Raw genomic sequence first — 12,608 nt, forward strand, 5'->3', positions numbered from 1 at the left:
AAGACAGTGGGGGCCTTACGAGACGACTCACCAATGAACAGCCGGAAAAATCGAAAACCGTCTCTAGCTCTCTAGGATAGGCGAAGACTTAGGAATCAGCTCTTGGCTGAGAAACATCTCGCCCAATAAGAAATCCTTTAAACAAAAATTAGAAACATCCCGCCAACCAGAAGTTCCCAAAATGAAAACCAGACACATCCCACACGAAACCCATCCCTTCCATTCCTTACATTTTCCTATATAAACCCTGACATTGCGGCACTCCCTCTCAAAAAAAAAAAAAGCTTTCGACTCTCTTCAAACGTCTCAAGCCTAACAAGGGGAGGGCACGACGTTGTCATCCCCGATTTGGCTAAAATTTTACGTACGTGCAGTGCTTAAAAAGAAAGAAGACACAATTTTACAAGCATTTAATTCTTATCATCCGAAGTTGCAGTTTACTGTCGAATTGGGGGGAGACAAATTAAATTTTCTAGATGTAACGTTGATTAAAGGCGGCAACGGTTTGGAATTTGATTGGTTCCACAAACCGACGTTTTCAGGCCGTTATCTTAATTTTTTGTCGCAACATCCTGTTTCCTAAAAAAGAGGCACAGTCATGGGCATGGTTGATAGGGCCTTTTTATTATCACACCCCAGATACTATCAAAAATATATATAATTCATAGTAGACACTCTGTTCCATTCCTTACATTTTCCTATATAAACCCTGACATTGCGGCACTGCCTCTCAAAAAAAAAAAAGCTTTCGACTCTCTTCAAACGTCTCAAGCCTAAGTCTCGTGCTTCAGTCTCAGCATTATAATCGTGATCTCTTCCGTCTTTGAGTCGATTCCGCACTTAGAGTCAGTGCAAGAAATCCGACAGCAGATCAGTCGCCCCGACTCATCCTCCAACAAGGTCCATTCGGGAAGGAGCCGCTCTCACATTTGAAACTCATTAAGTAGTAAGTCCTATACTTATATATATACATATATAGCGGTTCCCCCTTTTTATATTATTATCCTCGTGTTCGGGAAGTCTCTCGGTCATACACTAACCCTCACATCCCTCTAACTCCTTTTGATCATCTCGTTTATTCCGGATTAGCCGATTTATCGGTGGACTCAGAATAATCTTTCTATTGTTTCGAGATTAGCCGATTTATCGGTGGACTCTGGACAATCTTTATATTGTTTCGAGATTAGCCGATTTATCGGTGGACTCGGGATAATCTTTCTTTATTGTTTCGGGATTAGCCGACTTATCGGTGGACCCGGGATAATCTTTCTATTGTTTCGAGATTAGCCGGTTTATCGGTGGACTCGGGATAATCCTTTTATTATTTCGGGATTAGCCAATTTATCGGTGGACTCGGGATAGTCTTCTATTGTTTCGAGATTAGCCGATTTATCGGTGGACTTGGAATAATCCTTCTCCCTATTAATTCGAGTTAGCTGACTCGTCAGTGGACTCAAGGTATTCTGTTGATTCCTTTAACTTCCAAAACCCGAGGTGACTCGGGATAGTCTCCTATTGTTTCGAGATTAGCCGATTTATCGGTGGACTTGGAATAATCCTTCTCCCTATTAATTCGAGTTAGCTGACTCGTCAGTGGACTCAAGGTATTCTGTTGATTCTTTTAACTTTCAAAACCCGAGGTGACTCGGGATAGTCTTCTATTGTTTCGAGATTAGCCGATTTATCGGTGGACTTGGAATAATCCTTCTCCCTATTAATTCGAGTTAGCTGACTCGTCAGTGGACTCAAGGTATTCTGTTGATTCCTTTAACCTCCAAAACCCGAGGTGACTTCCCCGAAGTTATCGAACTTAATACTTAACAATCCGCTAACTTGTAGTGGATTCGGGCGGTCCCACCCGCAAGAGGTCGAAAAACGCCGCAAAACACGAGAGGAATCGGCGGAATAAGCGGGCGCAAAGGGAGGAACAAATCAACGCCGATCCTCCGCGTCTCGCCACTCCACCGCCTCCACCCGCTCACCCGGAGGAGCCGCCATCGCTGCCTCCCCCTAATTCGCCCTCTCGCCCCCTTTCATACCGCGTGATTCCCGATACTCCCGACTCCTCGCCCCTGTTCGAACCCTCCTGTTCCCCGATTCGCCCTGTTTGTCGCGTGGCTCCTTATCGCGTGGTCCCCGATACACCCGATCCTGCCTCCCTGCTCGAACCTTCATATTCGCCGGTTCGCCCCGGGGAACTTTCCACACCACCATCCCCCACGCCGTCAACCGCCTCGACCATTGACATTCTCGAGGAAATGGTCGATCCCGAAATAGTCACCTTAGATTAACAATTATTTTTCATGCATAAATTCTTGTCCCTCTGTTTTCACCCCGCAAACATTTCTTTATATTTTATTCTTAATTACGGCCTAATTTAGTTCCAAATACACATATACACCACACCTAGCTAAATTCATGTAACTCCAATCCTAACCTAATTGTAATAATAGCGGGCAGGATGTGCATCGAATTGGTTTCCCCTTCAAAGATCCTGCCCGATCACCCCCGCATCAATGTAACACCCGCGGTAGCTATACACACACACATACACACACGCACGCACGCACGCACGCACGAACGCACGCACACACATGCCCGACATTCACACACACACACACACACACACACACACACACACACACACACACACACACACACACACACACACACACACACACACACACACACACACACACACACACACACACACACACACACACACACACACATGCCCGACATTCACACACACACACACACACACACACACACACACACACACACACACACACACACACACACACATGCCCGACATTCACACCTATAAATGTATTCAATTTTATTTTGCCTGATTCTCATTTATTGTTCACCTAGCTTATATTATTGTAATAAATGTTTAGTTTGTTTATAAGATTTAATTAAATGTTTCTTTATTTTAAATAAGTCCTCACCCTCAGTACCATCCTCCTCTCGAAATCGCACGGGGTCCGATCCTGAGTTAAAGGGATTAAATTCCCTGACTTAAAAGAGGACCGACGATCGCACCGCTCACGGAAGGCGTCCTAGCGTCCCTACGGACGTTGACCTTCCTGAGCTATCGAAAGTGCGTTCGGTTCGCGCCACCCGCCTCAGAGCGTGTACCTGCGAGCAGTATTCTTAAGCGTCTAGTTGCGTCCTTCCTTACCCCGACCCCTCTGGTTAGCCTTTCCTTCGCTTCCCAGATTTTCTTATCCTAATCCCGAGGTTGGACGTAACATTCGCAACACTCTGGTTTTTTTTATTAACTTCGAGTCCGTGCAAGTCCGTCATTATTGCTTGCCAACGCCGCCTCCGTTCATAGCCCACAGCTGAGCGACGACGAAGCGGATAACAATCTTGGCACAATCGCTGGCGCGGGAAGGTTACAAGACAATTTCCATAAAAAGAGAGGGGATAGGGTTGGCACGAACGAAAATCCCTAGGTAACTCAAATTAAACTTCCGTGGATTTGTAACACTGAATAAGTAGTAATATGTTGGTTAGCCGACACCATAAGCGCGTGTTTTGACATATGCGTGCTCGCCGTATATAAAATAATAAATATTTTATAAACATTTTTTTTTAGATAGGATATATGTGTGTCGTGGCATGTAATTAAAATAAATGTAATAAAAAATCGTACAATAACAAGGTGAGAAAACTTGTATTATAAAATAAATAAAAAGATGTATAGATGTGTGGATAAATTATACAGTAGGATAATAAGAAATTAATACTGGTGCTGTAATAAATTGACGAGTGACAAATTACTGTTGCTTTGCAATTTTATTATTTTTGTAACAACATTAATGAGCAATAATAATTAATCACTGGCCAATGTATTACAATCAGTATTTATTTTCTATAAGAATATTACGTACATAAACAATATGAAATTCACAGTGACATGTCTAGGTAAATGCAATTCACTGTTAATTGCAGCTTCGACGTTCTTCAAATTGGAACAAATTTGTCATTATTGTCAAGTGTAGCTTAAAACCTGTGCGAGCTAGCGTGAAAAGGAGGATAGAAAGGAGCAAAATGAAGAACAGACAAATGTCAGATAAGTAGCTAAACCCATATCGATGTATATTATTTATGTTTCGAAGGTGCATAAATACAATATGAGTTCAAAATTAACATATTTTGCTCTCTGGGTGTATGTGCGCATTATAATTTTTTATGTTGGATCGATTCTTTCCTTCGATTAATTTTTTTTGTTCCAGCTCTGGGATATAATGCTCTCCAAAACTTGTGGAATTAATTCATAACAGAAACGATCCAGCCAGCAAGGCAGAACCTTCCAGGAGATACATATAGACGCGTATTGAGCCACGTCGATCCCGTCGAAAGCAGTCACTTTCGCAGGACTCAGATTGGAATGAGGTTGAACAGCGAACAAGCCATCAGGTTGCATCCAACGGAGAAGTGTGTGGAACCAGAGATGACCAGAGATCTGTGTGCATGATTTATTTTGGTCTATCACACACCTTTAAACATTTTCGTCCGGATACTCTTTGAAATGTGATGTTATGCTGTTTAAAAGCTGCCAATTAATTTTAACGCGAGTCCGTATAAATACGAATCTTCCATATTGCTCTCAACACAATTAACTTCAGCTAGTTGAAATTTGGAACGTTCCTGGAGCGATTTTTTTAAAATGATTTGTCCCATTTCTCCTTTGGCACAGAGACATTTCTGAGTGACAAATACGAAATACATAAGAGACCGAACCGATACACCCTGCGGAATTATTTCTCCTTTAGAAATGGGACAAATTATTTTTAAAAAATCGCTCCAGGAACGTTCCAAACTTCAACTAGCTTTAACTTCTAATATTTATAAATGTGTTATGCGTGCACAAGCCTTTGATATTATATGGAATATTAAAATAACAATAGAATGTATTACAATATATTTATTTCTTTTTTTCCGACAAGTTCACTCAGTCTATTCAACATTAATAATAAATCTACATTTTCTATATCTCTTTCTATTTCTTGCCAAATGTTTTTCAGTGTGTCCTCTTTTTCTTTTACGTTTTTACGCTCCACTCTCGCCCAGAATTTCGGGTGCCTTAAAAAACTGTGTATAGTTTTTTGATGCTCGGTAAGGTACGCTGTAAATAATATTTAATGTTGAGAAGTATATTGTTACGCGCGCACTCGCGAACGCGTACGCGTGCTTCCGGGATCGCAGAAATAACCACTCTCGTTATTACAAAAGAACTCGGGTTTATTAAAGCTCAGAACGGAATACAATAAAGAGATCTGGGAAAACTGGTCCGAACGAAACGAGTCACCAGATCGATCTGACAGGCGGTAATTAAATCAATAATTGTCCCGTTGTCAAAGGACCGCTTCGCGACTTCTGCGGAATGACCGCTCGCTTCAGCTCGGAGTTAAGGGCCGTTTCAGCGCGGGCGTAACACTGCCCTCCCTCTCCAAGATTGTCGTCCCGACAATCCGGAAGGGCAGTTTCCTGACTAGGCAATCTGTCGTGCGATTCCAGGGTACCGGGACGACTCCTGCCCTACCCTGGGCTGCTGCCACAGGTTACCGGGCGTCGTCCTCTTCTCGGTCCCAACCGCACTTTGGAAGTCCAGGACTCAGTCCTCTTCCTTGTGGGCTCCAGGGCAGGCTCCCAATCAGCTTTCCCAGGAAGGAAGCTTCCGGGACCCAGAACGGCTTCCTGCCCCTACCTGAGCTGTTGCTGCAGGTTTTCTCGGGCACCGTCCCACGGGGCCCCAAGCTCTCCCCAGCCGACTCCAGGGCAACCCCCCAACCCTCTCTCTCGCAGGACTCCGCCGTTGAAAAAGATCCCTCCTCCTCCGTCCGCTGAAATCGTCTTCCTCTTCCTCAGTTCGCAACTCCTCTCGAAAATCTTCGGACAAGGGGGGGGAAACTTCCCGTGGACCTTGCGCCCCGCAGGGCTCCCCAGGTCCCCGCCCGGCATTTGCCCTACGGCCCACGGAAAAACCACGGGTCAAAAACCGTGGGCAGGCGGTCTTCTTTATGAAGTCTTCGGCTATCGTTGTTGGTGACGACACCGTAGAAGCTCTGCTTAGTGTTTCTCTCTCTCAAAAATCATAGAAAACTTCTTTCTGCGAAAGAACAAACATTATACGCAGAAACTCGAACACACAAAAAAAAGTTTTTTTTTTACACAACTTTATTCCCTTCTATTCCTCCTCCTCTTTCCTTTCTCCATTATTCCCCACGCTCCTATCCTTCCCCTCCTCAAATTGCTTTTCAAAATCCCTCCTTTCCTCAAAATTTCCTCCTAGTAAAATTTTAACGGCCTTCGCCCTCTCTATGGCCAACTTCAGTGAGGTAATCCCTTCTAGCTGAAGAGTTCTTTTAACAAATCCGTCCGAAAGGGAAGAAACAAATTGAGCGCACGCGATCTTGTCTCGAACCACGTAGGGGCACTCAGGATAAGCTAATCGAGAAAGCCTTTCGAGCTCTGCTCCGAAAGAAGCCAGATCCTCACCATATCTCTGTCTACGGCTCGTAAACTGAGTATAAAAATTTTGTGATAAACCTCCCTCACCAAAACGAAGCTCTAATTTAGATTTTAATTCCCCGAAATCAAGGCTCTCTAAATTTTCCACTGACTCTAATACTGCCCGCGCCTTTCCCCTCAGATTTGTGGCCAACGCAACGGACTTCGACGTGTCATCCCAACCGTTCGCGCGCGCGATCAAAAGGAATTGCGAGAGAAATTCTCGCAGCGGGGTCGTTCCGTCAAAAGTGTCGGGCTTTAGCTTATAGCCCAGCTCCGAACGCGCGTCGTTCGCTCCCGGAAATGCGGTACAAGCCGCCGGATACGCTTGCGCGCCGCTCACTCCCGGTAACACGTCATAAGCCGTCGGATACGCTCGCGCGCCGCTCACTCCCGGTAACACGCCATAAGCCGACGGACCCGCGCGCCCATCACCCGCCCCGGGAAACGCAGAACGCACCCCCGAACTTCGTATTTCCTCGGTCGCTCTATTAATAGAAGGACTTAGCTGTACAGAGCTTCGGAGACGTTGTAGCTCCTCATCGCGGCGCCGCAGCTCCTCCGTATGCTGCGCCTCCCTCTGTGCCCGCTCTTCTCGCAGCAGCCGCACTTCCTCAATTACGCCCTGTAGAGTCGCCGCTAACGACGTCACTTCCGGGGCGTCCGGCTGCGGTGTCCTCGCTCGTGCCCGCTTCCTCAAGGAAGGCGCCGATGAGGCCATTCCGTCTGTCTGAATCACTGTCACTCTCCCGTTCCGCGGTCGCTCGTCTGATCCCGGACGAGCCCCCAAAATGTTACGCGCGCACTCGCGAACGCGTACGCGTGCTTCCGGGATCGCAGAAATAACCACTCTCGTTATTACAAAAGAACTCGGGTTTATTAAAGCTCAGAACGGAATACAATAAAGAGATCTGGGAAAACTGGTCCGAACGAAACGAGTCACCAGATCGATCTGACAGGCGGTAATTAAATCAATAATTGTCCCGTTGTCAAAGGACCGCTTCGCGACTTCTGCGGAATGACCGCTCGCTTCAGCTCGGAGTTAAGGGCCGTTTCAGCGCGGGCGTAACAATATGATTATTTTCTGCAACAAAATATTTGCAATAAGGCGTTCACAACATACATAAAAATTCCACAATTGTCGAATGTTTTTGTAAATTTGCTTTCAGTTCTCGGTTGTGTCTTTCTGAAATATTATTTGTTTTATGTGTTTCATTAAATATAGAGAACGAATTGGGCTTAAAGCCATTGATCCACGTTTCCTTGTAATAGGAGAAAAATGGTTGCAACATCTTGCAATCCTCAAAAATAACATGTGCTATTAGGTGGAAGCCTTCTACTATTAATTTTTCAGGTAAATATGCCAAACATATTAATAATTTTGTTGCCGCCCAACCTAATTCTTTTTCTTTGCCTTTCAAAATTCCACGTTTATCAGCATTATGCACCAATGCCTACAATGCGAAACTAGCATGAAAAACATTGGATGCGCATTGTATACACATTAATGTATATGTATATTGTTATTATATTTTTTATTACCTGACTGTAATGGAAAAAGCAGCCAATTACTTTCACGTAGGGAAAAACAATTTTTAATGCCTTGTGTTCGGCTTTCTCGAAATCACATATCGCTGTATCTGGTTCAATTTTTATAATATTTACAACAGTTCTTAAAATGTCTACATAATTTTCAGTTTTTCGTCCTTCCATTATTGCATACACAATTGGAAATGTCTGAAATTTAGATAATATGTAGAATGCCTTTTGCAATTTAATACTGTATACATTAATTAAATCATGAACTAATAAATTATTTGTTTTGCTTACTCTATCATTGTGTCTCATTACAATAGTCCATAATTGACTGTTGGTATTTTTTAATTGTGGTACTGTTGCAAATGTACCATCAACAAAGATGATAACTTTTTTCTTATTAACATTCATAAGTTTTTCCGTTAATACTTGATCAATAAAAATAATAGCTTTTGTATTGTTATTTTTTATGACGAATTCTACAACTAAGGAGGTGTCTGCCGCATCTAGCTTTAGTAATTGCCTCCAGTTATCTTTTTGCAAACAACAATGCAAATTATTCAAATCTTGTGGAATCTGTCCAATATGTTTTTTTTTATGTCGTTGAATAGATCTTTCTATGTTCCCAATAGTCGTTCCGTGCAGCAAATGATCGTATCTATGTACATTAGTTACTTGTGTTTATAACAGCATTTACTGTCTACTAAGTCTACTTCATCGCTTCATACTCACTTTGTAAGTATTCTTTTTTTAATCATTCTTGTTGTTTCATACGATGGGGAAGCTTCGATTTGTTTTTTCAGTTCGCCCAATTCAGGTACAGACTTTTCATGCCGTTTATGTCTCCCACTTGTAATAAATTCATTATTTTTTATTGTTAATCGCGCTGTACATTTTACGTCTTTGTTTTTCCGGAAACTGCATTCGTAATATCTGCGAGAAAATTATTCATAATTAAATGCAACAAATACAATATATGTTCCAATAGTCGTTTATATACAGGCGGGAAAAAATATGCCTGCTGTTTTAAGAATGCTTTTGTTTTTTTCCATTGTTGTGTGCAATCTTTCCCAGGCACAAGTGTTAATTATATTGTGTTTGTTGTTGCTGTATTGTTTAATATGGCAGAAAGGCGAAAATATAATACAGCAAGGCTTCAAATGCCAAAACTGTTATACGAGGGATATAATTACCATTATAACAGCTCCAACGGAGATACTAAGTACGTACAATGGACAGAAAGGTTGTCCGGTTGAGTTTCATAACGCATCCTTGTATTTGTTGCATTTAATTATGAATAATTTTCTCGCAGATATTACGAATGCAGTTTCCGGAAAAACAAAGACGTAAAATGTACAGCGCGATTAACAATAAAAAATAATGAATTTATTACAAGTGGGAGACATAACGGCATGAAAAGTCTGTACCTGAATTGGGCGAACTGAAAAAACAAATCGAAGCTTCCCCATCGTATGAAACAACAAGAATGATTAAAAAAAGAATACTTACAAAGTGAGTATGAAGCGATGAAGTAGACTTAGTAGACAGTAAATGCTGTTATAAACACAAGTAACTAATGTACATAGATACGATCATTTGCTGCACGGAACGACTATTGGGAACATAGAAAGATCTATTCAACGACATAAAAAAAAACATATTGGACAGATTCCACAAGATTTGAATAATTTGCATTGTTGTTTGCAAAAAGATAACTGGAGGCAATTACTAAAGCTAGATGCGGCAGACACCTCCTTAGTTGTAGAATTCGTCATAAAAAATAACAATACAAAAGCTATTATTTTTATTGATCAAGTATTAACGGAAAAACTTATGAATGTTAATAAGAAAAAAGTTATCATCTTTGTTGATGGTACATTTGCAACAGTACCACAATTAAAAATACCAACAGTCAATTATGGACTATTGTAATGAGACACAATGATAGAGTAAGCAAAACAAATAATTTATTAGTTCATGATTTAATTAATGTATACAGTATTAAATTGCAAAAGGCATTCTACATATTATCTAAATTTCAGACATTTCCAATTGTGTATGCAATAATGGAAGGACGAAAAACTGAAAATTATGTAGACATTTTAAGAACTGTTGTAAATATTATAAAAATTGAACCAGATACAGCGATATGTGATTTCGAGAAAGCCGAACACAAGGCATTAAAAATTGTTTTTCCCTACGTGAAAGTAATTGGCTGCTTTTTCCATTACAGTCAGGTAATAAAAAATATAATAACAATATACATATACATTAATGTGTATACAATGCGCATCCAATGTTTTTCATGCTAGTTTCGCATTGTAGGCATTGGTGCATAATGCTGATAAACGTGGAATTTTGAAAGGCAAAGAAAAAGAATTAGGTTGGGCGGCAACAAAATTATTAATATGTTTGGCATATTTACCTGAAAAATTAATAGTAGAAGGCTTCCACCTAATAGCACATGTTATTTTTGAGGATTGCAAGATGTTGCAACCATTTTTCTCCTATTACAAGGAAACGTGGATCAATGGCTTTAAGCCCAATTCGTTCTCTATATTTAATGAAACACATAAAACAAATAATATTTCAGAAAGACACAACCGAGAACTGAAAGCAAATTTACAAAAACATTCGACAATTGTGGAATTTTTATGTATGTTGTGAACGCCTTATTGCAAATATTTTGTTGCAGAAAATAATCATATTGTTACGCCCGCGCTGAAACGGCCCTTAACTCCGAGCTGAAGCGAGCGGTCATTCCGCAGAAGTCGCGAAGCGGTCCTTTGACAACGGGACAATTATTGATTTAATTACCGCCTGTCAGATCGATCTGGTGACTCGTTTCGTTCGGACCAGTTTTCCCAGATCTCTTTATTGTATTCCGTTCTGAGCTTTAATAAACCCGAGTTCTTTTGTAATAACGAGAGTGGTTATTTCTGCGATCCCGGAAGCACGCGTACGCGTTCGCGAGTGCGCGCGTAACATTTTGGGGGCTCGTCCGGGATCAGACGAGCGACCGCGGAACGGGAGAGTGACAGTGATTCAGACAGACGGAATGGCCTCATCGGCGCCTTCCTTGAGGAAGCGGGCACGAGCGAGGACACCGCAGCCGGACGCCCCGGAAGTGACGTCGTTAGCGGCGACTCTACAGGGCGTAATTGAGGAAGTGCGGCTGCTGCGAGAAGAGCGGGCACAGAGGGAGGCGCAGCATACGGAGGAGCTGCGGCGCCGCGATGAGGAGCTACAACGTCTCCGAAGCTCTGTACAGCTAAGTCCTTCTATTAATAGAGCGACCGAGGAAATACGAAGTTCGGGGGTGCGTTCTGCGTTTCCCGGGGCGGGTGATGGGCGCGCGGGTCCGTCGGCTTATGGCGTGTTACCGGGAGTGAGCGGCGCGCGAGCGTATCCGACGGCTTATGACGTGTTACCGGGAGTGAGCGGCGCGCAAGCGTATCCGGCGGCTTGTACCGCATTTCCGGGAGCGAACGACGCGCGTTCGGAGCTGGGCTATAAGCTAAAGCCCGACACTTTTGACGGAACGACCCCGCTGCGAGAATTTCTCTCGCAATTCCTTTTGATCGCGCGCGCGAACGGTTGGGATGACACGTCGAAGTCCGTTGCGTTGGCCACAAATCTGAGGGGAAAGGCGCGGGCAGTATTAGAGTCAGTGGAAAATTTAGAGAGCCTTGATTTCGGGGAATTAAAATCTAAATTAGAGCTTCGTTTTGGTGAGGGAGGTTTATCACAAAATTTTATACTCAGTTTACGAGCCGTAGACAGAGATATGGTGAGGATCTGGCTTCTTTCGGAGCAGAGCTCGAAAGGCTTTCTCGATTAGCTTATCCTGAGTGCCCCTACGTGGTTCGAGACAAGATCGCGTGCGCTCAATTTGTTTCTTCCCTTTCGGACGGATTTGTTAAAAGAACTCTTCAGCTAGAAGGGATTACCTCACTGAAGTTGGCCATAGAGAGGGCGAAGGCCGTTAAAATTTTACTAGGAGGAAATTTTGAGGAAAGGAGGGATTTTGAAAAGCAATTTGAGGAGGGGAAGGATAGGAGCGTGAGGAATAATGGAGAAAGGAAAGAGGAGGAGGAATAGAAGGGAATAAAGTTGTGTAAAAAAAAACTTTTTTTTGTGTGTTCGAGTTTCTGCGTATAATGTTTGTTCTTTCGCAGAAAGAAGTTTTCTATGATTTTTGAGAGAGAGAAACACTAAGCAGAGCTTCTACGGTGTCGTCACCAACAACGATAGCCGAAGACTTCATAAAGAAGACCGCCTGCCCACGGTTTTTGACCCGTGGTTTTTCCGTGGGCCGTAGGGCAAATGCCGGGCGGGGACCTGGGGAGCCCTGCGGGGCGCAAGGTCCACGGGAAGTTTCCCCCCCCTTGTCCGAAGATTTTCGAGAGGAGTTGCGAACTGAGGAAGAGGAAGACGATTTCAGCGGACGGAGGAGGAGGGATCTTTTTCAACGGCGGAGTCCTGCGAGAGAGAGGGTTGGGGGGTTGCCCTGGAGTCGGCTGGGGAGAGCTTGGGGCCCCGTGGGACGG

At 43.1% G+C, this 12,608-nt stretch overlaps 1 protein-coding gene and 1 pseudogene across 1 annotated transcript; one reads left to right on the forward strand and one right to left on the reverse strand.

Annotated features, from left to right (window-relative positions):
• Positions 1 to 7,634: 7,634 nt before the first annotated feature.
• On the reverse strand, positions 7,635 to 9,328 carry LOC139785598 (uncharacterized). The gene is made up of 4 exons (XM_071724777.1): positions 9,289 to 9,328; positions 8,353 to 8,591; positions 8,065 to 8,259; positions 7,635 to 7,976 (listed from the first exon to the last, which is right to left on the reverse strand). Exons 1-4 carry the CDS (start codon positions 9,326 to 9,328, stop codon positions 7,635 to 7,637), a joined length of 816 nt encoding a protein of 271 aa, XP_071580878.1.
• Positions 9,329 to 9,470: 142 nt separating this feature from the next.
• On the forward strand, positions 9,471 to 10,725 carry LOC139785599 (uncharacterized; annotated as a pseudogene).
• The last annotated feature ends 1,883 nt before the right edge of the window (positions 10,726 to 12,608 follow it).

This window comes from Temnothorax nylanderi, unplaced genomic scaffold, assembly GCF_030848795.1.
Source record: "Temnothorax nylanderi isolate EJ_2023f unplaced genomic scaffold, tnyl_v1.0 TNYL_tig0838_pilon, whole genome shotgun sequence".
NCBI lineage: Eukaryota > Metazoa > Arthropoda > Insecta > Hymenoptera > Formicidae > Temnothorax > Temnothorax nylanderi.

Bases quoted from the DNA above. Each gene is read 5' to 3' on its own strand.
- LOC139785598 (XM_071724777.1), bottom strand. From the start codon at position 9,328: ATGCGTTATGAAACTCAACCGGACAACCTTTCTGTCCATT. The intron at 8,592-9,288 runs GTACGTACTTAG...GTTTGCAAAAAG, and splicing joins GGACAACCTTTCTGTCCATT to ATAACTGGAGGCAATTACTA. The intron at 8,260-8,352 runs GTAAGCAAAACA...TCTAAATTTCAG, and splicing joins TAATGAGACACAATGATAGA to ACATTTCCAATTGTGTATGC.